Source organism: Narcine bancroftii, chromosome 1 (genome assembly GCF_036971445.1).
Source record: "Narcine bancroftii isolate sNarBan1 chromosome 1, sNarBan1.hap1, whole genome shotgun sequence".
Lineage (NCBI taxonomy): Eukaryota > Metazoa > Chordata > Chondrichthyes > Torpediniformes > Narcinidae > Narcine > Narcine bancroftii.
In genome coordinates this window covers 7,591,989-7,616,805 of record NC_091469.1, presented here as the reverse complement: position 1 = coordinate 7,616,805, position 24,817 = coordinate 7,591,989, and the positions used below count along the sequence as shown (strand labels likewise).

Sequence of the window (24,817 nt, the reverse complement as noted above, 5' to 3'; positions counted from 1 at the left end):
ATCACCCCTCTGTGGGACTGTTGTTCTCTTGGCAGGTCTGCACAGGTCTGGCTGCGGGGTTTAGTGATGAGCCCTATGGATACTGAGGACTCTCTTTTCTGTTTCCACAGAAACGTCTCCTCGTGCTGCGACTTTCTGGGGGTCGCTGAAGTCAGCATCTGCCAGGGGCTTTGGACGTCCTCTGGCAGTTGCTCCAGGAATGCCTGCTTGAACATGATGCAGGGCTCCTTTTTGCCCAGGAGGGCCAGCTTCTTGTTCATGAGACCTGAGCCCTAGCCCATCCAGGTTGAGCAGACATACCCCTCTCCTTGAAGGCAGTGCCCCTCTCCTTCAAGGCAGTGTATGGGCCTTCTGATGGGGGCTCCTGGATGAAGTTGGCCACCCGGCCACTGTGTCCTTGTCCAGGGCACTCACCACCTGGTAGTACCAAGTGAACTCTGCTGTGATCTGCCAGATCTGGAATTGTGCCTCAGCCTGGTCAAACCACACACATGGTCGATTCGTCCAGAAGATCAGCAGCTTGAAGGCGACTACATGGACTGCTGCTGGTTCGCTCATTGTTGGGTTTAGATGTCGTGTAAACCATTGGGGTCATTAATTGTAGCCACGATCTACTTGAAAGAAGACACACATACATAGTGTAGTCAGGTTAAGTTGAGTTTTATTAGGGGCTCAGACCTGACTTTTATACTCACACGAGCTGCATAACAAAGGCAGGTATCCCACGCGTGGGGACCTTCTTCCCCATGCGCTATCCCTGTCTGTTGGCTGTGCAGCAAAGCCAGTGCCATTTTGGGGTCACTGGCCTTGAAGCTGCCCTTGCCATCCATCTACCGGTTCGCCTGTTGGGGCCAGTGCTGCTGCGCATTCTACTGGCTTTTAGTTGCACTCGCCGCCTGGAGTGCTGGTTCGATCGCCGCCACAGCATGCCGCCCCAGTTTATTTAATAATACTGCTGAACAAAATTCATGAGCAAAGACTGGAAAAAAATGGCAACACGTGACACAAAGAGGGAATTCTAGCTCTCGAGCCTGTTCATGCTGTTGACTGAAATAACAGGACACGATCCTAACCTGTAGGAATTTAATATGTTCATGGTGTAAAAGAGCGACAGATGTCCTCTGAATGTGAACACCTGTGCAGTGAAGCTAAGCTGCTACACGTCTCAAGATTTTGGTTCTAAAGCCCTTCAGTCGCACCCCTATTAGCCATTCACAGAAAACTCTAAACAAAGTATCAAGAAATAATTTAGTCAAGACACAACTGCATCTGAAACTCACCAATATCTCTGAATGCACGAGAAACTGTAATGTTAGGCTTTGGAGCAACAGCCTGCTCGAGGAACTCAAAAGGTTCGAGTTTTAATGAAGGGTCCTGACCTGAAACATAAGCCAAAGGTTTTCTCCCGTTGACGCTGCTTGGCCCGCTGAGTTCCTCCAGCAGAGTGTGTTGGGCCCAATAAAAAATTTGAAATGGGTGCACATTTTCATGGATTTATTCTCATCAGAAAACAAGGCATAAACATTTAGAGGGCTTGGTTTTAGCTCTGCTGCCTTGCTAAGTGTTGTCCTCTACATATTAATGAAGGCAATAATGTAGCCACCCTAAATTAAAGTGAAAGAATGGGTTCTCTTTGCAGAACTGCAATGATAATGGTTTTCTTTCTTCACTTATAAATATATGCAGTGAGATATTCTAATTTAATTTCCCGAGGATGGTATAATTTTTGCAATTGAACTTACCAGCGACTACAGCCGAACTGATGAGTATGATCAGGAACCAATCCATCCACAGAACCATTCTGTGACGCCCAGGTGAACAGTTATAACCAATGCTTCCAGGCAAAGCACAAGACCTGATTCTATTTGGCATTCCGTTAGTACTTCACACTCAGCCTTAACTGACTGCAGGGCTGCAAAAGAAAAAAGATAAATATTTGTGTAAAGGATTTTTGCTGAACTCAATAAAAATATTTTTTTTAAAAAGGGACAAGGTTTAAGTGGAGGAAACACCAGTAGAAAGCTTTGGAAGTAATCAGCCACTCTGATAGTTGTGGAGAGAGGAGCAAGAGTTGATAAGCTGGCCAGCTGCTTATTTCCGGTACATTGTCACAGGCATGGCCTGCAGATCCAATCCCTGCAGTTCCCACCTCCTGTTCTGCAGCACAGCACTGCACTGTCTGCGGGGCAGAGATCAGATATGATGAGCAGAAGCCCAGTGTATTTGGAATCTGCCTCTAGGTACAATTGATTTAAACCAAGAGGAGGCTGTCAATCTGGATTATAGTCAGACATCGTGGAAACAGGCCCTTCTGCCCAACTTCCCCACACCGACCAAAATATACCAACCACACTAGTCCCATCTGCCTGCATTTGGCCCATATCCCTCCAAACTCATCCTATACGTGTATCTCTCCAAATGTTTCTAAGCATTGCACTAATACCTGTCTCAACCACCTCCTCCAGCAGCAGCCCATTCCATACACACCAGCCTCTGTGTATACTCCTCAAGGGTCCTGTTAAACCTCTCCCCCCTCCCTTAAACCCATGTCCTCTAGTTACCCATCCCCTTACTCTGGTCAAATGACTCCGTGCATTCACCCAGTCTATTCCTCTCATGACTTTGTGGTGCGCAAGAAAACAAGTGTTTGATCTTGAACCTATTTGATGGTTTTAATTCATATTTTAAGTATGTTTTGAAAAATTATTCATTGATTTTGACTATTTTTATCTGCCATGGAGTACTCTGGGGAGGAAGTCTTAGATTCCACCCCCTTGAGGGATGCTCACAACTCTCCTTTTTGGCCAAGGTAGCTCAGTCCAGACCACTGGAGCTGAAAAAGGGTTGGGACCAAAAGGAGAAAGAGCAATGCAAGGAGCTGACTGGACCAAGCAAGATTCAGCCATCTTACTGCATCTTAGGACCCTGGTTATTCGCAGTACTGCTGAGAGACCACCAACCTTCTCAGCACTCCTGACATTATCTGCTTTTCTTCGCAATCGCCTTGGCAGTTCATATCATTGTGGACGTCCAGTACACTTGAAGTCAGGAGGTTAGATGGCTGCACTGCCGGAGAACAGAGACACAGCACTACTCTGAAGAGTTCAATCACTCAGGCCTAATGCCGGCAGGATCTGCACAGGCTTCATATGGCTTGTTAAAGAAGCCAACGGTCTTTGTAAGTGTATCCTGCAAACGTGGAAATCTGGGGCCAAAACAGCAACGATAATACTTGGCAGCAGCCACAAGGGGTCGCAGTCTCAAGAAGAACAGGGGACCACAAATGGGAAGACCACCACTAACGCCCTCCACCATCCCCCCCCCCCCCCCACCACGTTGAGAAGTAGCAGCGTGGGAGATGATCCTACAAGGAATATGACCACAGCAGCGGACCTCAGTGGCTCGCATAGGCTGTGGGTGACTTGTGGTTGAAGGATGCATTCAGGAAGAGGGCTGTTGGTAAGGGGATCATGGGATCCAGGTATCGGATTCGAGCGAGTGCTGATAGCGAGAAGGGCTCCAAAAGGGCCTTGGGCACTGAAGGTTTCCCAATTGCATTGGAGGTTTGGATCTGGAGCTCGGGTTGTCAATACACTGGCAGGAGTCTGTGCGGCTGCAGAGGCTCCAGGAGTGTTGGAGGCGAATCCACAGCAACTCTGAAGGAACTGCCTTGTTTCTCTCTTTTTGGAAAGGGCACCAGGTGACACCAATGGTGACTCTGCCTGACAGCAGCCAGGCAGAAGAAAATTTTGTGTAATTTTACATGACAATAAAGGAATCTGAGAGTGATAGGTGGTAATACACCACAAATTTCCACCAGTAGTTTCTCAACAACTTGACCTTAATGATAATGAACCTGATCTCATCGATTGGATATGCAGTAAACTAACTCGTAAAGCTTTGCAACAGCACATAAAGAAGAAAACTACCACTAATTATGAACAAACTAGAATTTGTAACCAACCATGATTCTCCCCTTTCACTCAGTCACAGAGAAGCAAAAACATAAGTGGACTGATTTAACCGGTGACCACATTAATTTTCCTTACAAACACTTTGAGCAACAAAAGGTGGACTCTCTTGTTTTTGTTACGAGCTGTGCTGGAGACTGCAGAACTCCTAATAATATGTAATTGTAGCTCTTTGCACAAGATCTCTTTGTTCTCAGATCATTTCATGGGAAGTAGTATATCTACAACTGATAACAGAGGAGACACACAATCCAGAGCAGCAGACAATCTACCTGTGGAGCTCATTGGGGCTCAAGTTGCCATTGGTTTGATTAGGAATCTGTGGCTGAAGGGCCCCTCACTAGCCCTTTTCACCCTTGCAAATGAAACAAACGCCAATCGGCCTTTAAAGTGTCTCGTTTGAAGAGCAAAATCAGCTCAACGCCGGCGTCAGATGATGTCATCTCATGCCAGGGATTGACGGCCTCGACCCCTTGTACAATCCCTGGTGTCTGCTGACGCCGGCGTTGCAATCAGGCAAATGTGAAATGGGTAATTGCATAGTTGGATTGAAATGACCCAAGTTTTAGCGTGAGTGCAGGCAGAAAAAAATTAAAATAAATGTATGAATTTTGCCATGGGAAAGTTGCAGAGAGAGAGGAAATAAATAGCAATAGCGGTTAATTTTTAAACAGCGAGGGAAAATTAGTAGTGCTATAGCACACAATTTTTAAAGATCGGTGGGGGGGGGAGAAAGCAATTACAGCCGACCTCCCAGAATGCCGTGCAACAGAGAAACCCCTCTATAAATGCTCCATGTATGTAGCCAGGCATACAGCCCTTTCACTGTTGCACAGAGCTCTGGGAGGGTAGGTTCGCCGTCGCTTTTTAACCACGGTATTTATAAATTGTAAGAGATAGCACTACCAAATTTCCCATGCTGTTTAAAAATTGTCCACTATGACTATTTATTGCTCGCACTTTCCCATAGTCCCATATAAAGGTTTATATAAGTCAGCACAAAAAGGGCTAAAGGGCTCATACTGTGCTGTACATAAACTTATGCTATAATTATGCATGATTAATTTTGTTCAAACATAAGACCATAATACATTGATCAGGAATTAGGGCAGGACCACCATCGCTTGATGGTGTAGAACAGTTCTAACCCCGAGGATGGCTCCTTGCAAGTGTGAAAGCGTTCAGTGTCCCAGATAGGTGTGGCCAAGTGTGAAAAGCCAAACCCCCATTCCTATCCAAGGCTTCTGCTTCTCTTTCTCTTCCTGATAGGCTCATTGGGCAATGCTCATAGCAACACTTTGTTTGCCTTACAGGAGGCAAAAGTTGAAGTATATCATGTCTATTATACTTTTTTTATATTATTACAGGACAATAAAAGGAACCTTGAACATAGAAAATTACAGCATAGCCCACAATGGTGTGCTGGCCTGTGTAAACCTACTCCACAAAAATCTAATCCATCCCTACTTCACAGTCCATTAGTCTCTATTCTACTGACAGCCCCATTGGCCATTCAAGAGTCTTATATGTTCCTGTTCCATCAGCATCCATGTGGGAGAAAAACAATGATCAAGATTTCAAGCCAGAATCTCTCATCAAGTCACTCGCAGAGAAACCATATCAACTCGCTTGACGAGAAACACTCGACACTACAACTCACAATACCTCCAACAACCTGCACCTGCTGACAATTAGGATCCATGAAGAGACTTAAGGAAATGTGAGAAATTCTCACGTCTCCAGAGCTCTCTCTCAGAGGGCAAACATCATACAAAATTCATCAATGACCTCAGTGTCCCAGCACAGTATTCGACTAGCTGAGGAACAAATTGTTGGAAGATGGAAGCCTCAGTTTCAGCACACACACCTGTTGTGGAAGGCAGCAGTTGTGCGCTCATGTCTGCTTCAGGGATATGGTTATCCAACAAGCTTTTGCTCAAAACACATCACTCCTGTCTCCACACAAAATCCTCTAAATCAATTGGCGGGATATGGACCAAAGTCTGCATCCTCTCCCAGGACAACTTCTCAAGCCACCAGCTCTTAAATACACACTGATTTCATGTTGGGTGTTCAGTCCCTAAATGGACACACTATCATGGAGTTCCTTCAAGATTGCCAGCTTGAGAAAAGGATCTCAGGATGTCCTCAATGCCTCCATGAAAAGTGCAAAGAGACTACTGATTTGTGGGGACACTTGTGGCCCACAGAGAGGATGGGTAATTTGGGGAAAAGGCTGCTGGCCCTGAGGTCTACCATGACAAAGTGCTTTGAGAGGTTGGTTATGGAGTAACTCAACTCTAGTTTGAGGAAAGACCCATTTCAATTCTCTCATTGTCATCACAGGCCATCTCACTGGGCCTCCACTCTGCATTAGATCCCTTGGACCATAGGAACACCTACATCAGGCTGTTGTTCAACACTGTCATATCATCAAAATTTGTGATCATTCTAAAGGAATATGGGACTCTCTCCATCCCCCTGCAACTGGAACCTCTACTTCCTCCATCAGGTGGATCAATAACATCACCTCCTCCTCACGGACCATCAACACAGGCACCCCAAAGATGTATGCTTAGTCGCCTGCTCTATTCCCTCTCTACCCATGACTGCACTGCTAAATTCAGCTCTAATCTCAATCCACAAATTTATTGGCAGCACCACCGTTGCTGGCTAAATAAATGGAAATGAAGAGTCAAAATACAAGATGAAGAACCTGGTTGGGTGGTCTCATTGTCTCCAAAACCAGGAAGCTTTTGAGGAGGAAAATCTGCATTGATGGGACACAATTGGAGAGAGTCAGAACCTTCAAGTTCCTGGGAGCCCATATTTCAGACCTTTTATTGGATCCAGCACATCAAAAAAAGCATACCAATGTCACTACTTTCTGAGGAGTCTGGCATGTTATCCAAGTTCTACAGTTGCACTGTGGAAAGTTTACTGACTACTTCCATTATGACCTGGTTTGGAAATGCAGAAGGTAGCAAACACAGCCAAGTCTATCACAGGCTCTGACCACCCATCCAGAACAGTCATCTATGAAAGGCCCTGCCTCAATAAGGCAGCCATCATCATAAAGGATACCCATCACCTTGGTCACAACTTTTTCTCATTGCTACCTTTGGGCAGAAGATACAGAAGCCTGAAGACCAGTACCTCTAGATTGAAAACTGTTCCTTTCCAACAGCTATCAGGCTCTTGAACCTCCCCTTGTTACATTGACCAGGAACTGCGCCAACACAAAAGGACTGTCTGCACTATTGCTAAGTCATTTTTATTCTTGCACTGTGAACATTGAAAATCTATGTTTTCTATTTATTATAGATTTTTAATTCAATATTTACTATTGTTATGGGTTTTAAAAAAACAAAGTACCTATTGAGCAAGTGTGAATTTTGAGGCATATGTGCATACGTACAATAATTTCATCGTTATCAATGGTGAAGGGGATTCAGGAAGGCAGCAAGGACCTCAGACCATTCATTGAGAGCAGGCAAAAACATCAGGAGTGCACCAGTTCCCATGCTACACACCTGCTCTCCACACACCTCTCTGTATCTCCCACACACCTCTCTGTATCTCCCACACACTTCCCCCCCCACACACACTTCTCCCCCACACTTCCCCCACCAATCATCCTCCTCCACACCTTCCCCATACACACTTACCCCCCACACATTCCTCCTCCACACCTTTCCCCATACACACTTCTCCCCCACACACACTTCCCCCACTACTCCTCCTCCTCCACACCTTCCCCCCACACATTTCCCCCCACCACTCCCCCATACACATTTAATCTCACACATTCCCCACACCACTCCTCCTCCTCCACACCTTCCCCCCACACATTCCCCCACCACTCCTCCCCCATACACACTTAACCCCCACACACTTCCCCCACAACTCCTCCCCCATACACACTTAACCCCCCACACACTTCCCCCACCACTCCTCCTCCACACCTTCCCCCCCACACATTCCCCCCACCACTCCTCCTCCTCCACACCTTCCTCCATACACACACACGGCCTCCTCCACCAATTGCAGCTTGAAGCTTCCAGATTTGCCTCATCAGTCACTTGAAAACTCTTACAAGAAGTTAGTGAAGATGGAGCAGATGAGGCAACCTCTGACAACTCTTGCACTTATCCAAAGGCACATCAGGCCATACCACCTGTGCAGTGATAATCTTTTAAAAATAATACTGTAATACTTTCCCCTCTGATAATAAACAAATCAACCTCTTCTCAAATGAACCATCATTCCTTGAAGAAGATGTAATTTAACAAGTCATTCAAGTCTGAATGCTCCATCCATCAATTTGGAGCTGAACAACCAATGAAATGAAATTTTACAATATTACAATTACTGGAAAAGGCACTTTTAGAAGCTGCAAAAAATAAATCATATCAACTTGCATCAAAGCTCTCACGCAGTCACCTTTGGGCTGTGTTAGTTATTGCCATCTGCAATAACCCCAGAACCAGCACTGTAATCTGTTCACACCTGAAGCTATCTTCTGTGGCATGGATTCAAACACAAAAGCAAGCTAATGCCAAATTCAATCAGCAAAAGTTCTTATTTTCACCACAATAACTCACTGCCAATTACTTTAAATTCTGCTTTTGGGGTGTGAACTCGTGTAAAATGGTTTGAATTTCCAACATTTTAATTGAGGAAGGATTAAATCCCGTTGACACACACAAGTTCAGGCTGGCAAAGGTGGCAAGATGGATACAATTCAATTGCAACAATCCTTCCCCACCCCACCGCCCCCCCGCCCCCCCCCCCCCACCCTGAAGTTCCTGACATAATATCTCGGTTATAATGGCATGCTGATTCAGGACTGGTGGAGTTACAATTAATGCCAGAGAACCATAGAACAGTACAACATAGTCACAGGACTTCAGCCCATCAAGTCAATACCAGACTATTATTCTGCCTAATCCCATAATCCCTACCATCCACGTTCATGTCCAAATTCTTCTTAAATTTCAAAAGAGCCTATATATCTGTCTTCAACCCAAAAGAGAATAATAGATTTTGCTTCGTTGATAGCTTAAGGAGTAATTTTGATGAAGTGGAAAGATAATGTTTCACCCACTCACATTCAATAGTGACATGATGTCTTATTTAAGTTTGGAAAAATAATTATGGAGGGGTATGTCCACATCTGCTGCAGGATCATTGGTGACTAACAAGTCTGATGCGGGACAGGCAGGCACGGTTGCAGCGGTTGCAAGGGAACATTGGTTGGTTGGGGTTGGAATTAAAGCATTAAAGTCTGAATTTGATAAGATGTGGGGTCCATTTATGGTTTATTAACATAATCTGAGGATTAAGTGATGTGGATACTGCAGGAATTCCCTGTCTGGTGTCAGGGGCCGTTATTCGATTCATATTTACAATATATACAGATAACCATGTTTAGACGGAGAGGTAGATTAGTACAGTGATTTTTTTTTTCCTTATTATTAAAACTAATAAGTAAAGGAGGTGGTTTAACTGCTCTCCACTGGCCACCAAGTCAGAGGTGCACCAAAGAAGAGGTACAAGGACTGCTTAAAGAAATCTCTTGGTGCCTGCCACATTGACCACCGCCAGTGGGCTGATTTCGCCTCCAACCGTGCATCTTGGCATCTCACAGTTCGGCGGGCAGCAACCTCCTTTGAAGAAGACCACAGAGCCCACCTCACTGACAAAGGACAAAGGAGAAAAAACCCAACACCCAACCCCAACCAACCAATGTTCCCTTGCAACCGCTGCAACCGTGCCTGCCTGTCCCGCATCAGACTTGTCAGTCACCAACGAGCCTGCAGCAGACGTGGACATACCCCTCCATAAATCTTCGTCCGCGAAGCCAAGCCAAAGAAGAAATAGAAACAGATCATATCACAGAACAACATGATCACATCATAGAAGTATAAAATATGTAAGGGAATTTTAAGTATATTATTTTTGTATTCATTATTTTTGTACATAGTACAAGTTATGATGTAATTATTTAATTATTATAATTATAGAATTTGAAGTCCTGAATGAAATGTCATGTAATAATTATGGTTCTGCTTCTAATTTACAATTGATATGCATATTATATGATTTGATTTAAGTTATGAATAGGTCATCTTGTTTAAAGGGTTTTTGTTAAACTCTATAAAAATACTTTAAAAAGAAAAAGAAAGAAATTTCAAAATCAAGCCTGCATTCAACATTTCATCTGTCAACAAATTCCATATTCTCACCACCCTCAGCATGAAGAAGTTTACCCAATGTTCCCCTTAAATAGCAGGAGCACCAGACGAGAATTCACAGACACTCAGTAACTCTGAAGAGAGTCTCTTTTGCTTCTCTTTCTCTATTAATGCAAGGTGAGCCAGGCGACACTAATGGCGACTCTGTCTGTCTTACAGCAGGCAGAAGGCAATTTCATGTAATATTACATGTTCTGAACTATTCCCAGACAATAAAGAAATCTTGAAACATCTCACCTTTCACCCTTAATCCATGTCCTCTAATTTTTGTCTAACCTAACTTCAGTCGAAAAAGCTTACTTGCATTGGACCTCTCAAGGTTTTGCATACCTCCATCAAATTTCCCCTCATTCTTCCACGCTCCAGGGAATAAAGTTCTAACATGTTTAGCCTTCCCCGATAACTCAGCTCCTTGTGTTCTGACAACATCCTTATTAATTTTCCCTGCACTCTTCCGATCTTTTTGAATTCATTCCTGAGTTTAGGTGACCAAAACTGCACACAATACTCTAGATTTTGCCTCTTGATGTCTTGTACAATTTCATCCTAACATCCCAACTCCTGCATTCAATACATTGATTTATGAAGACCAATGTACCAAAAGTTCTTTTTATGACCCTATCTATTTGTGAAATCACCGTGCTCACCAGAATGGAAATTAAAAAGAAATCTGACCATGTGTGGATAACAAGATTGCCATATATGTAAGATATTTCAGACATGTCAAATTGAAGACACAACTGGGAAAATTAAGTATTGTATGAAAATAAAAGAAAGGCTTCAATTTATAAGATTGCAAGAACATCAGTAGGTCCCAAAATGTTTCCCAGCCCAAGATGTACTCTCTGAAGCATGGTAAATTGAGAAGAGCACAAGAGAATTTTATGGAAATATAGTCTCACAGCACCAAGTAGATAAATAATTGGATGATGCCTTTTTGACCAATAATAGTTATTGCCCAGCCAGAATCATTAGTTACCCTTTGCTTCCTATGGATATTTCATGACCTGTTGAGTTTCTCCAGCATATTTATGTATTGAACTTGACTCCAGATTTTATTGTTCTCCAATTAGAGAGTTATCTTCTCTCCCAATCATAGAATATATATAGAACACAACAGCACAGTTCATGCTCTTCAGCCTTCAATATTGTGCCAACCCATATATTGCTTAAAAAATGTACTAAACCTACCCTACCATGAAACCCTCTATTTTTCTTCCATCCATGTGCCTGTCTAAGAATCTTTTAAATGCCCCTAATATTTCAGCCTCCACCACCATCCCTAGCAAGGCATAAAATACTTATCCCTGATGTCTCCCCTAAACTTCCCTCCCTTCACTTTGTACTCATGTCATCTGGTGTTTGCTATTCCTGCCTTGGAAAACACATGCTGACTGTCCACCCTATCAATGCCTCTAAAATTCTTGTAGACATCTATTAAGTCTCCTCTCATCCTTCTTCACTCTAAAGAAAAATGTCCCATCTCTGCTAACCTTGCCTCATAAGTCTAATTTTCCAATCCAGGTAACATCCTGGTAAATTTCCTCTGCACCCTCTCCATAGCTTCCACACCCTTCCTGTAATGAGGTGACCAGAACTGAACACAATATTCTCAGTGTGGTCTCACCAAAGATTTGCAGAGTTGTCTCAGCTTTCTTTTTCTTCTATCCTCTCACCCGTATCTACCTATGACATCTTACTTGTTAGTCTGTGTTCCTCCCCTGCCCCTTCCTCCCCTGCCCCTTCCTCCCCCCCCACCTTTTTATTCAACACCTGCCGATTTTGTATAATTCCTGATCAAGGATCCAAGCCCGAAATGTCAGTTATCTGTTACTTTCTACGGATACTCTGTGAACCCCTGAGTTTCTCCACCACGTGTGTGTGTTGTAATTGAGCCCAGCATCTGCAGACTTTTTTGTTTAACAGGATAAATATTGGTGAGGATCCCACAGAGATCTTTTTGCTGCCCTGAGAGCTGAAAAGGCAACAAATGGGATCTCAGATTAACATCTCACTCCAAAGGCACTGTTTCAGCTCCCTTCCATTGTTGCATTGGATTATTTAGCTGAGAATTTCTGGAATGACACCACTCAGTAATGCATACAATTATAATTGAATCAACTTGCTCCAAAAATCACATCATGAAAGCCTGGGCAAAAAAAAAATCCTGGACCTGTAAACATGGTGCACCAAGCATGATATCATCAAGGGTCTCAACCACACAGTGAGTGTATTTGCTTCAATGAACAAATTAAACAGATCAACACTGACAGGACCCAAGTGTAGGAAGAATATTAGAGTTTACTGCAGTGTGCATGATAAATGTCATAATAAAAATGTCTGCAGTTCTAGACCGAGAAGCTGCATTCACTCTTGAAGAACATCCAAAATTTCAGATCATTGACCTTGAGAGTAACTGGATTCCCATTTACATGACTGGCATATACAGGTTGGACTGCCTGACAACACACACACACACACACACACACACACACACACACACACACAGCACACATTCTTGAATGGGCAGTGATTCAATCTGTAAAGAGAGCAGATTTTATTTTCTTTGATGCTCAGACGACTATGTCTAGTTATTTGATTTGAATTACAACATTTTGCTTCTTCATGATGAAAAATTTTTTTAGTATTTAGTGGTGAAATGTCAAAGCTCACTTTACTGTACAAATAGTTCAATCACCTGGTTCTATATTCCAGTGGTAAAGCTCTAAATAGTCCCCAAAGACTGAAAATCATCCAAGTACCTTGACATTTCAAGCTCAAGAAAGCTGACAAATGCCCAAGAAGCTGTGATTCATTGGCTTAAATTCTACCTGTGCATCAGTACTTAAGGGGATCAATGACTATTACTGGAGGGAGACAAACATCTCAAGGAATTAACTGAAGGATGGCAACTTGCGTCTTAGTTTTCTCAGGGATCTGCACTGGAAAACTAATCAAAAAGTTCAAATTTACGGTAAATCAGAAAGCTTAGACTGAACAAAATGTCTAATGTTTAAATACCCAAAAAAATGTCTGTGAGAAAGATTAAATTTGGCTGATAATTGTTAGAAGAGGCAAAATTACCTCAAATAAAGAGATCATTAAAACTTTTGGATGCTTAATCTACACCATTCTTTGAAACCTGCATCCAGGAGAGACGGCTGAAAAAGATGGTTATCTATAATCGGACCAGCCAAGGAACAACCAAAGAGCCTCCAAAATTGAGCCCATATTCTCAACCTATTTCTCATTAAGGGGTTATGTGCCAATGTAGAGAAGGAGAATGGTAAAAAAAATCCTAAAATTGCCATAATTGAAGATTTTTGGAGAACTGCAGTTCCATTTCTACCCAAGAGGGATGATTCATTGACTTATCCAAATGTAGTAATAAAAGTAAATTATGCATGTTGAAAATCTGGAAGTGATACTCCTCCATTCCTTGCAGTCTTTCGAAGATGGGTTTATTTATACAGGGTTTCTTCTCCTATCATATGTAGCTAGAAATAACCAAATCTAGTGAACTGAAGAAAGATTTGGGAATAAAAATTGGTAACGCTTGAAAGAGATACATAAATTTAGGTTAAATGTTCATTTTAAATGAACATTGTAATAGATAAGGGTGACCAATCCGAAAATAGTAGTTTAATCTTATGGAGTAATATCAAAACATTCACTAAATGTTTGTAACTTTTCATTGTTGTAATTCCTAAATATTGGAACTCATCTTTTCACTGTTTTAAACAGAAAATTGGAATAATCTGCAAAAGCACCTTTTGAGGGTAAAAGTTCACTCTGATGTAATTTTAAATTATAACCTGAAACTGGCTAAATTGATCAAACAAAATTAATATTTTTGGTATAGAAACCAGGATTTGAAATAAAAAGCAATGTCATCTGCATAAAGTAAATTTTATGTTCAATTCCTCCTCTAATTATACCTTTAAATTCTCTACATTGTCGGAGTGCAAATTTAGGTGTATAAGTCGAGTTGTGAAACCCAAAATACTCAAAAAATGGGTGTCAATTCATACACCGGAGTACTTTTGAGTTTTTAAATTCAGCTCAAAATCCAATCCATGCCGATCTGGTGTATGTCGACCCATGAAAAACCAATTTGGCGTACAAGTCAACCCTTGAGAATCCAAAAAATCTACAACAGATTTTCATTGAATTTTTTATTGAAAGCAACAACACATTTATAACCCTTCAAAATCCCTCTCGCTATCATCATCTGAAACAAAGATGGCAGCAAAAACATCCATACTCTCAGTTTAAACAGTCATCATATGGGACCCAGTCTATATCCGATGAGACGTTTTCAGCTACATCGTCAGTGTCCCACAATAAATTGTCTTCCGTGCCATCAATTGCACTTTTTTAAACAATTTTATCACATTTTATACCTTAACTTTGTCCCATGCCTTGAGCATGAAGTTACATAGCACCTCAAGTGATGCAGCACACATTGGCCCTCCTTTTGTAAACGACCCTTCTGCACTCAGCATCCAAGTATTCCCTTCCTCGCACACATGGTCTTTGAATGGCTAGTTCAAGCAGACATCGAGAGGTTGCAATACAGACATCAAACCATTGGGATAACTGCCACGTAAGTATTAAGTAGTGTTAATCTACTTTTAGTGTTCTCAATTAAGTGGCTACAAAACATATCCCAGACCAGCAAACTCCGTTCTTTGAATAAACCACCTGCCTGCATGTTCCACACATTGTCTATCCATAGTTTTACACCATTTTCATCCATCCATTCTTTTTCATAAAAATGTAAAAATTGTCTGCAGGGAATTTTATTTTCTGTTTAATTTTGCATTTGAAGATTACCATGGGTCTTAACTCTGTCCCACTTGTCCAAACTTAAATTATCTCATTTTTATGCCGATATTGATCCACTATTGTGAGGAAATATACAATTTCTGAAACTTCTCTGATCCATAAGTTCTGGGAATGACCAAAGTTAGAGAGATTCTGGAAAGACATTTTCCAAACTTTATCAATGATTCTTTAGATTAAATTAGAACCTTGTCCATTAATTGGTCTGTTTGGGTTTTGGTCAGGACCCAGATGAACCTATGTCAGCATCTCAGGAAAAAAAATTAGCATTTACTATGTTGATAGCCAGATGAGCAATCTTACTGAAATGGAAAGATGATGCATCCCCTACTCATAGACAGTGGTTATATGATGTTATGTCCTATTTAACTTTGGAGAAAATTAGATATAATAATAAAGATAGAAAGTTTCAATTTATGAAATTGTGAGGCACTTTCTTAGAATTTTATTATAATTGGAAGAATTAAGAGTTATCGGTGCTAAGGAGATTCAATGTCCGATGGCTCGGGGGGGGGGGGGGGGGGGTCCACCATTGGATTCACATTTTGCTTTTTTATTATATAAGATAATCTTGATTGGAGGGAGGGGGTAATGTTATAGGTTATATTATTATAGTTATAGATAAGTATGTATTTAAAAGAGTTAGATGGGGGAGGTTTAGTGTCGGTCACTTCACAGAGTAACACTTCACAAAAGACATCTCATTTAAAATGCAAGAGCTTTGCTGAAGCTAGACGTTGAAGCTCCAGTTGGCTTTGCAGAAGCAATGAAGAATGCTGATCTATTGTGTATGGGCAATAAGGTCCAGGCTCAGAAGTACTGATAAGATATTTCAAAGATTGGGTTTGGAGCGTTGGGAGAGGTTTATGGTTTTTACAAGCAGAGAAAAGAAAACATAAACAGGATTCCTCTTGAAGAGAGAGAGAGAAAAATGAGTTCTACAGTAGCAGTTAAGGCTGAAAAATGGCAAGCTGGCAGCTTGTTGGAAAAACCCCATTTTGAAGACAAGTTGTGAATTCTGAGTTCAGCCTGTTCAAAACCCTTGCAGTCCTTACAAGAGGAAATGGCTGGTAAGAGTGTTTCTCCAGAGATGAGGGAAACAATAGGAACTCTGTGATGACCTGGAAGAAGAGGTTATCATTTGGAAAATCCACGATTGGGCAAGTTTCTTCGGCAAGACACTGATTGGAGGAAATTAGTTTGTGTGTGTCCGAGCAAAAAATTTATCTCTGAAACCAGCAAGAACCTTCTTGAGTGGTAACCATTTAACTTTAAACACCAGAGGCTGGTGAAGATTCATAAATGTTAAATTTTGTGTATTGCCTGATACTGGTGAACTTGGAGAAGTGAAAAGTGAATGATTAGACTGTGAAACAAAGACCTTTACTGAATATATACCCTTTACATATGCACTTTGAATTAGAAGGGGGTTAAGTTAATAGTAATAAGTTTAAGATTGATCTGGTTATTATGTTTAAAGAAAATTAAAAGCAACTTTTGTTTAAGTAATCATTATCTTGGTGAAATTTTATTGCTGCCTGATTTTGGGGTCCTCTGGGCTCGTAACACTACATTACTTGTAGATTTTAGTGAGTTTTTCCTTTTTTTTCACTTTTTAAAAAAAATTTGGCTTAATGGGTTTTAAATGATTATACAGATAAATTCAAATTATTGTTCCTTATGTTTATTAAGGAATTCTCGACAGGATCATCTATTTTTTATTTCTTTTTTTGTGCTTACATGTATACAAATTATTTGTTATGGTGTTTTATTTTCTAAAGCTCTGTATGTTATCTTATTGTTAAGCTCAAGTAAAAAAATTACAAAGAAAACTTCTTTTTATTGTTATGTAATAAAACAGAAAATGTGATATTACACAAAATTTCCTTTAGTCTGCTGTAAGACCGACAAAGATTTGCCATTAGTATTGTCCAGCACACTTTACAGTAAAAGATTCCCTTCAGAGTCACTGAGTGACTGTGGATTTGCCTCCAGAGCTCCCGCAGCCTCTACAGCCACACAGCCCTTGTTATGTCTGTTGGCAACCCAAGCTCTAGATCCAAGCCCCATGCTATCAATGCCCGAGGCCCTTCAGGAGTCCTTCTTGCCCTCAGCACCCTCTCAAATCCTGATTCCGATACCTAGTTCCCATGAGCCAGTCTCCAGCAGCCTGAAACCTGTGTGGGTTCTTCAACCACAAGCCACCAGCAGCACATGGCCTGTTTGTATTTTTCAACTGCACGTCACCAGCAGCCCATGGCCTGTGGGTGTCCATCAGCTGCTGAGCCCCTTGCTAGTCCAGTGCCATGCTCACCATTCTGTAAGGTTGCCTCCTATGTTTCTTTTGCACCACCTCGAGGCTACTGCAAAGCACAATCATCTTGGCACAGACCCAGTTTCAGGCATACTGTGAGAATATGGGCTCAGTTCACAAAACATTTTGGTTTTTCGTGGTTTTCAAGTCATTCTATTCAATCATCTCATCCAATTCTCACCCATGGTTTACAATGGGTACTGAGTGTTCTAAAGATCTTTTTAATCATTAACAGTTTTGTATCATTTGAATAACTTTCTGAAAAATTTAACCTGCCAAATTGTCATTTTTTCCACATATCTGCAAATCAGGCATTTTCTCCACTCTCAGTTACCAAACTTCCCTGTGATAACTGGTACAAACACTGTTGATGTGTTTCTTAGCTTACAACTGTGACAGAGTATATAGAAATGTTTTGGGGAGATAAATTGGGAAAGATTTGTTAGAGTAGGTCACATGCAAACACTAAAACAGATCGTATTCGAAATTCTGGAGACATAGTGCCTTTTAACACCTTTTTGCAGGAGCTATGAAGAGTGCTCAGAGAGGTGACTGAGGGGTTCCTGTTTATCCAAAAGCAACAAATGAAAGAGCAGGCTGGTGCCCTATTGTCTACAGGAGACTTGCTGTTGTAAGAGGGTCATGTGGTTTTGCAAGCAGAGAGAGTCAAACAGACTGTCTCAGAGTGTTTGTGTGTGAGAGAGAGAGAAAAAAAGCTGTGTCAAGCAGCAGACTTGCTGGAACTGAAATAGGAAAAGCTGACAAGAAGCTCCAGAGTGTAAGATGGCCTAGGTGACTGGCTGTCCAATATTTCACTTGGAATAAGTGAAACAGAAAGGAACTCTGTGATGACCTGAAAGAAAGGTTATCATCTGGAGAACTCTGATGGGGCAAGTTTCGTCAACAAGACACTGAGGTGACTGAGGGAAATACCTCAGTTGCGGATGTCCTGGAACAACACATCTCTCTCTGCAAACCTACAAGAACTTTCCTGAGCGGTAACCATTTATCTTTCGAGCACCAAAGCCTGGTGAACTTTATACATGTTAAATTCTGTACACAGTATAAGAATTGCCTGCAACCAGTGAACTGAGAGGAATGAGAAATGAGATTGGAATGTGAACCAAAGAACATTTCTGAACTTATATACACATTACATACAAGTGCACTTAGAGTTAGAAGGGGGTTAAGTAAGTTAATAATAGATAAGTTAAAGTTTGTTTCTATTTTCATGTTTAAAGATAATTAAAAGCAACCTTTGTTTAAGTAACCATTTGTCTTAGTGAATATCTATTGCTGCTGGGTTTCAGGGTCCTTTAGGCTCGTAACAACCCTCACTCAAAGATTTAATATCTATTATCTATGATAAGCTTCTTTAAGATGTGCCCCTCTTGATAAAATCAAAATTGCCTGGAAACAGGATTTAAACCTTTCACTATTGGTTTGGGATTCAATTCTTAAGTTGGTTAATTCTTCTTCTCTCTGTGCCCGTCACCATCTGTGGCAATTTAAATTCGTGCAGAAGGCTCATGTATCCAAAGTCAAATTATCTCGAATTTATTCAAATGTGGATTCTTGTTGTGACAAATATAGGAGAGGTGAGGATTCCCTTACTCACATGTTCTAGATGCGTCTTAGCCTCTAAAAATACTGGAAGGAGGCGTCCATACCTTGTCCCTAATTCTTAATTTAAGTCTGGAATCCAACTCTTTGGTTGCCCTTTTTGGTACCACTCGAGAAGACCATGTTCATTTAACTCTGATCAAACATCGTACTCTGTCCTTCGCCTTTCTTTTGGTTAGACATGTGACATGGAGGGTGCTGCCCCGCCTGACCACACTCAATAATTGAGAGATATTAGGTCTTGTTTAAATCTAGAAAAGATTCGCTATTCAATTAGTAATAAACAAAAAGTTGCAAATGGTGTGGGGACCTTTATGGAATTATTTTCAGAACATTTTAGTCAACCCAAGTACTCTTTTGTTCATTCTTTTTTTTTCACTTTTCCTTTTTTCTTCTTTAAATATAAAACCTGAATTCCAGCAACTTAATGTGTTACAACTCGAAAGGCCAACATGGCCTTGTTTCTGCTCCGTAAATGGTTATATGGTTATGGTTACTCCAGAAACACTACATTTTTAAATATAAAATTCTGGTGTATAGATGGGGCCAAAGAGATAAGGGCTTTTTGGGATAAACTTCTAAGTGGTGCTTGTATAACAAGGATGTGCTTTATCAGTTTGACAATTTTGTTGTGTTCTTTAATTTTTGAATCTATGTTGTGTACTTCACAATTTTTCTGAATATGTTTTGTTTATCCTTGTAAAGTTCAATAAAAATATTAAAAGAAAGAATCGATCCAGCAAGGAATCGTGGTCTCCTGAGAAGATCCAATGAAATTAAGATGACATTGAGTGAGGACTACATTTAAGCACATTCACGGTTAATCCTGCCCCAATACAGCACCATCAACCCAGTTTGAATCCAACACTCTTGGTAAAAGTTCTTCCCTTGACCGTGTGAGTTTCCTCTGGGTGCTTCAGTTTCCTCCCACATTCCAGAGGTTTGGGGTTAGTAAGTTGATTGGTCACATGGGTACATTTGGGCATCATGAGCTCATGGGCCAGAAGGGTCCACGATGACATCTAAAATCCAGAAAGCTCCAAAATCTGGCAAGTGGGGACTGGCAGTCAGGGGAGGCAGCCAAGGGACCGCGGTTCGGAGAGACAGCAGAGGGACCGCGGTCGGGGAGACTGCCGGGCAGCCAAGGGAGATGGCTGAGGGACCACGGTCGGGAGAGACTACCGAGGGACCGGGGTCGGGGGATTGGCAATCGGGGGAGGCGGCGGGGCGGCTGAGGGATCAGTGGTCGGGGGAGACCACTGAGGGACCGCGGTCGGGGGAGACAGCCGAGGGACCGCGGTCGGGGGAGACAGCCGGGCGGCCGAGGGACCGTGGTCGGGGGAGAGAGCCGAGGGACTGTGATCGGGGAAGGTGGCCAGGAGGCCGAAGGACCGCGGTTGGGGGAGACTGCCGGGCGGCCGAGGGACTGGCAGTTGAAGGAGACGGCAGCACAATTCGGGTGGGCATTCCGAAATCCAGAAAATCCGAAATTTGGAATCCAGATAAAAGTTCGTGAACCTCTACTGTGATGTATCTCTATATTAAAATGGAATTAAAATTTTAGAAGCTCAGAAAATCAACATGTCAGGTCACATCTATGGAGAACAAGTGAGTTAATGTTTCAGGTATTTGACCTGTCATTGGAACTGACAAAGACTTCCAGTATTTCTTCTTTTACTTCACATTTTAAAGCTTTTGCTAGATGTTCCATTTGAGTAGTTGCTTCCATGCCGTCAGTGACTCCAGCAGTCTCCCTCACATCAGGAGTGCTCCACAGGTATAACATGATCCTCAGGACAATTAAACCACAACTATAGTGCAGACTTAAGTGCTTTTGTTACGAGTCCAGAGGTCCCCAAAATCCAGCAACAATAAAAATTCACCAGGACAAATCGTTACTTAAACAAAAGTTGCTTTTCATTTTCTTTGAACAGAAAAACAGGATAAAACTTTAACTTACTACCATTATCTTAATTTAACCTCCTAATTCACAGTCCAATCTCTCTTCTCACTCCTCCAAGTTCACCGGTATCAGACAATACTGTGCACAGAATTTAAAATTTATGAATTTTCACCAAGCTTTGGTGCTTACAGGTAAATGATTACCACTCAAGGAAGGTTCTTGTTGGTTTCAGAGAGAGATATTTGTTGCTCGTTGGACACACACAAACTGATTTTCTCCAATCAGCCACTTCAGTGTCTTGCTGAAGAAACTTTCCCCATAATGGTTTTTCTGAATGATAACCTCTTCTTCCAGGTCACCACAGAGTTCCTTTTGTTTCCCTTATTTCAGGAGAAAAACTCTAGCCAGCCATTTCCTCTTGTAAGGACTACAAGGGTTTTCAACAGGCTAAGCTCAGAACTCACAACCCGTCTTCGTAATGGGGTTTTCCAAAAGCCACTGCAGAAATCAGTTCTCTCTCTATCTCACTAAGATAAATCCTATTTGGTTCTTTTCTCTCTCTGCTTGTAAAAACAATAGCTTCTTGCATGGCTCCAAACCCAATCTTTAAATGATTTTATCAGCACTTGAACCCGGACTCCTCCATTTGCGCCTGCTTGTGAAAATTCCTTCCAAAACAGTCCCATGGTCTTTTCCAAAGTTACTGGTGCCTGCATGTCTGGCTTCAGCCAAGCTCTTGCATTTTAAATGTGATGTGAAGTGTTACTCTGTGGTGACCTACATTACACCCCCACAATCTATCTCTTTTAAAGACCTATTAATATATAATATAAAATATAATATAACCTATAATACTCTGATAAAAGTATCAAGGAGCTGAAAGCCATGAATTGCCTCTGATGCATATGTTATAATGGATTTCTTCTTGACATGTATCTCTCACATTATCTGAAGTATCTTGTTTCATAGCACGAAGATAAAAGCAAGTGTCAGCTGAGGCTGGTTGCTTCTCTCCGGAACATAAATCAAGGCTGCACTCTGTGAGAGAAAGCTTCCCAATGAGACAGCTACTGTTCACAATGCAGCATAATGCAGCGTCCTCTCTTATTCCAGATGGAGGCAAAGGATTCCATTGGAGCTTTTGAAAGGAGACCTGGAAGTTACCCCCAGGTTAATCAATTTCTCTGAAATTTGGTTGTTACACAAACTACCTGTAGAAGCTTGCCAAGTTCGATAATCTATGCAAAATGACCACACTTTCATTAAAAGTAAATGGCTGCAAACTGTGCTGTTCTGAACAGGGATAAAAAGGCACTTTAAAATGCTGAGATTTTTGTTTGGATTTGCTTAGTTGCTCCTTTGTAGGTCTGTCTGTAAGAGTTCAGCATGATCAATACAACACAACCTCTGCAGAGTACCCTGCTCAATTTTACTTGGTCACGTTCAACCATATTGACAAAGAATAGTGTTTGTAAACAAAATCAATTCAAATACAATAATAACCTTGATGATAGGGGCTTCATAGCAAGGCATTAAAAGTGTAGCAATGAACGTTCAGGCAGTAGGATGAGGGAATGAGAGAGCTGGTGCAATGAAGTGTCCAAAATTACAGGAAAAGTGCAGAGAATTTATGACACCTTGGTCACTTCTCAGAATGATACACAGTCACATTACCAGTATTCGCAAGGTCAATCTGCAGATGCAGTGATATGAAGGGGGTCTAAAAATAAATGGGGTGCTCCAAGCAAAAATGAGAAAATCAGAAAACATTGATGGAGATAAAAGTTATGGTAACCAGGGCAGAGACTTCAAATGATCAGTGGAGAATTACAGAGGGAGAGAGAAAGGGAGGTGGGGGAAGGAGAGAGAGAGAGGGGTTAGAAAAAGAGTGGGTTAGAGAAAGAGGGAGGGTGAAAGAAAAGGAGGGGTTAGAGAGAGGGGGGTGCCGGAGAGAAAGGGCGAGGGAGAAGGTGTCAGCAGGGGTGTGAAATGGGGTAAATGAGGGGATGAGTGAGTGGAGAGAGATGGGGAGAAAGGTGGGGAGAGAGGGGGAAAGTGGGGCAAGACAGGGAAGGGAAAGAGGAGGAGAGAGGGAGAGAGGGGGAAGAGGGAGAGAGGGAAGGGGGTGGTGGGGGGAAGGGGAGAAGAGTGGAGGGGAGGGGGCAGAGAGCAGGGAGAGGTGGAATGGGAGTAGGGATAGAGAGGGAGGGGGCAGGAAGGGAAGAGAGGGGAAAGTAGGGAGTGGGTGAGATGGCGAGAGGGGAGAAGATGAGGAAGAAGGGAGAGGGGAAAGGGGAGATGAAGGAAGAGGGGGAGAAGGGGAGGGTGAGAGGTGGTGAAGGGGGGGGAGAAAGGAGGGGAGTTGTGACACCAAAGAAAGCCTCATCTCCCATGAAGAAAGGACATCCTGCATATTGGTATCCAGGGTGAACCCACACAAAGCAGCATGACCAGACAATGAACCTGCTGGGTGCTGAAAGACTGTGCAGCCCAGCTGACAGAAGTCTTTTTTAAAAATATTTTATATTAATTTTGTGGTCAAGCATGTATCAAGAATTAACCATCACGTAGATACATAAATTGAAATGAGAAAATCAATGATAAAGGTTGTCCATATCTTCAAACAGCCCCATCCCTCCATCCCCACAAACAAAACCCTGAGATGGAAAAAAAGGAAATTAAGAGAAAATAGATAAGAGAGAAAGCAACAGAAAAACAGGAACAAGGAGGCACGAAAGAGGAATTGTCAAGATGCGGGCTAATTATTTTTCTTAACTAAATCTCAAATAGGGGAAAGAACCAAGATGTTGAACTCAGGAACAGCATAAATATAATAAATTTTTAACCCTGCATTCTGCAAGTATGGCTGCTAAACCTGCAACAACATGTTCTACTTAGATTTTAAGCAATTTACTCCAGGGCAACACAACTATGCGTTTTTATATTCCATCGGGCTACGACAGACTTCCAGGTAACCGCAATACATTTCATGCCCACTACCAATGCAATTTTAAGAAATTCTAATTGGCACTTGGACAGCCTCAATTTGGGTCTTATGTCCACAATATTTATAAATAGAAACAGTTCTGGACTTTATGGTAATTGTTTCCGAATAATCTGGTCTAATAAAAAACTTAAATTTTCCCAAAAATGTTTCACTATGGAGCATGGCTATGTGGAATGTAAAAAGGTTCCTGTTTCTTCACCGCATCTAAAACATCGATCCAATGTATTAGAATTTAATTTATGTAATTTTTGTGGGGTTAAGATATAGCTGATGCAACAAGTTATATTGAACCAATCTATATCTTACATTTATTGTATTGGTCAAGCAGCCCTGACATAAACTGGACAGTTTTTAATCACCAATACTAATATTCAAGTTTGATTCCCATCTTGGTTTTGATTTATTTAACTCCCACTTGGGAGTTCCCGACTGCAGTCAGGAATACATTGCAGATGTAAACTTTCTTGTGTTCTCCTTTCAAATCAGAATCTCCATTTAACTGCACTCTGGTAACATCATGGCCAGTCAAAATTCATGTCTAAAAAAAGGTCTTAATTGAAAGTAGTGGAAGATTGTGTTGTTAAGAATATTATATCTTTTTTTTTAAACTGTTCAAATGCCTTTGCACACATAGTTGCCCTTTCCAGTACCATGTACGTAGAATCTTGTTAAAGGGAATAATCTATTTAGAGTCAAGGGCATTTCTGACAGAGGTCTTAATGGACATCTTCAACATCTCACTGCAGCAGTCCACCGTCCCTAAATGATTCAAAAGCCCCCATCATCCCAGTGCCCAAGAGTGCCTTGATCATGATGTGCTTTGAGTAACTGGAAATGGAATGAATCAAATTGCAGATTTCAGTGATATTAGACCTATTCCAGAATGTCCACCATCCA

At 41.7% G+C, this 24,817-nt stretch overlaps 1 protein-coding gene across 7 annotated transcripts in view; it reads right to left on the bottom strand.

Moving 5' to 3' along the window:
- Nucleotides 1-24,817, bottom strand: part of LOC138755016 (adhesion G protein-coupled receptor L3-like) — a 747,574-nt gene that overhangs the window by 458,334 nt on the left and 264,423 nt on the right. For all 7 annotated transcript variants that reach the window (XM_069920224.1, XM_069920232.1, XM_069920177.1 and 4 more), the window contains exon 3: nt 1,743-1,912. In XM_069920224.1, the coding sequence (XP_069776325.1) occupies nt 1,743-1,872 (130 nt within the window). In that variant the 5' untranslated portion in view covers nt 1,873-1,912. The remainder of the gene's footprint in view (nt 1-1,742; nt 1,913-24,817) is intronic.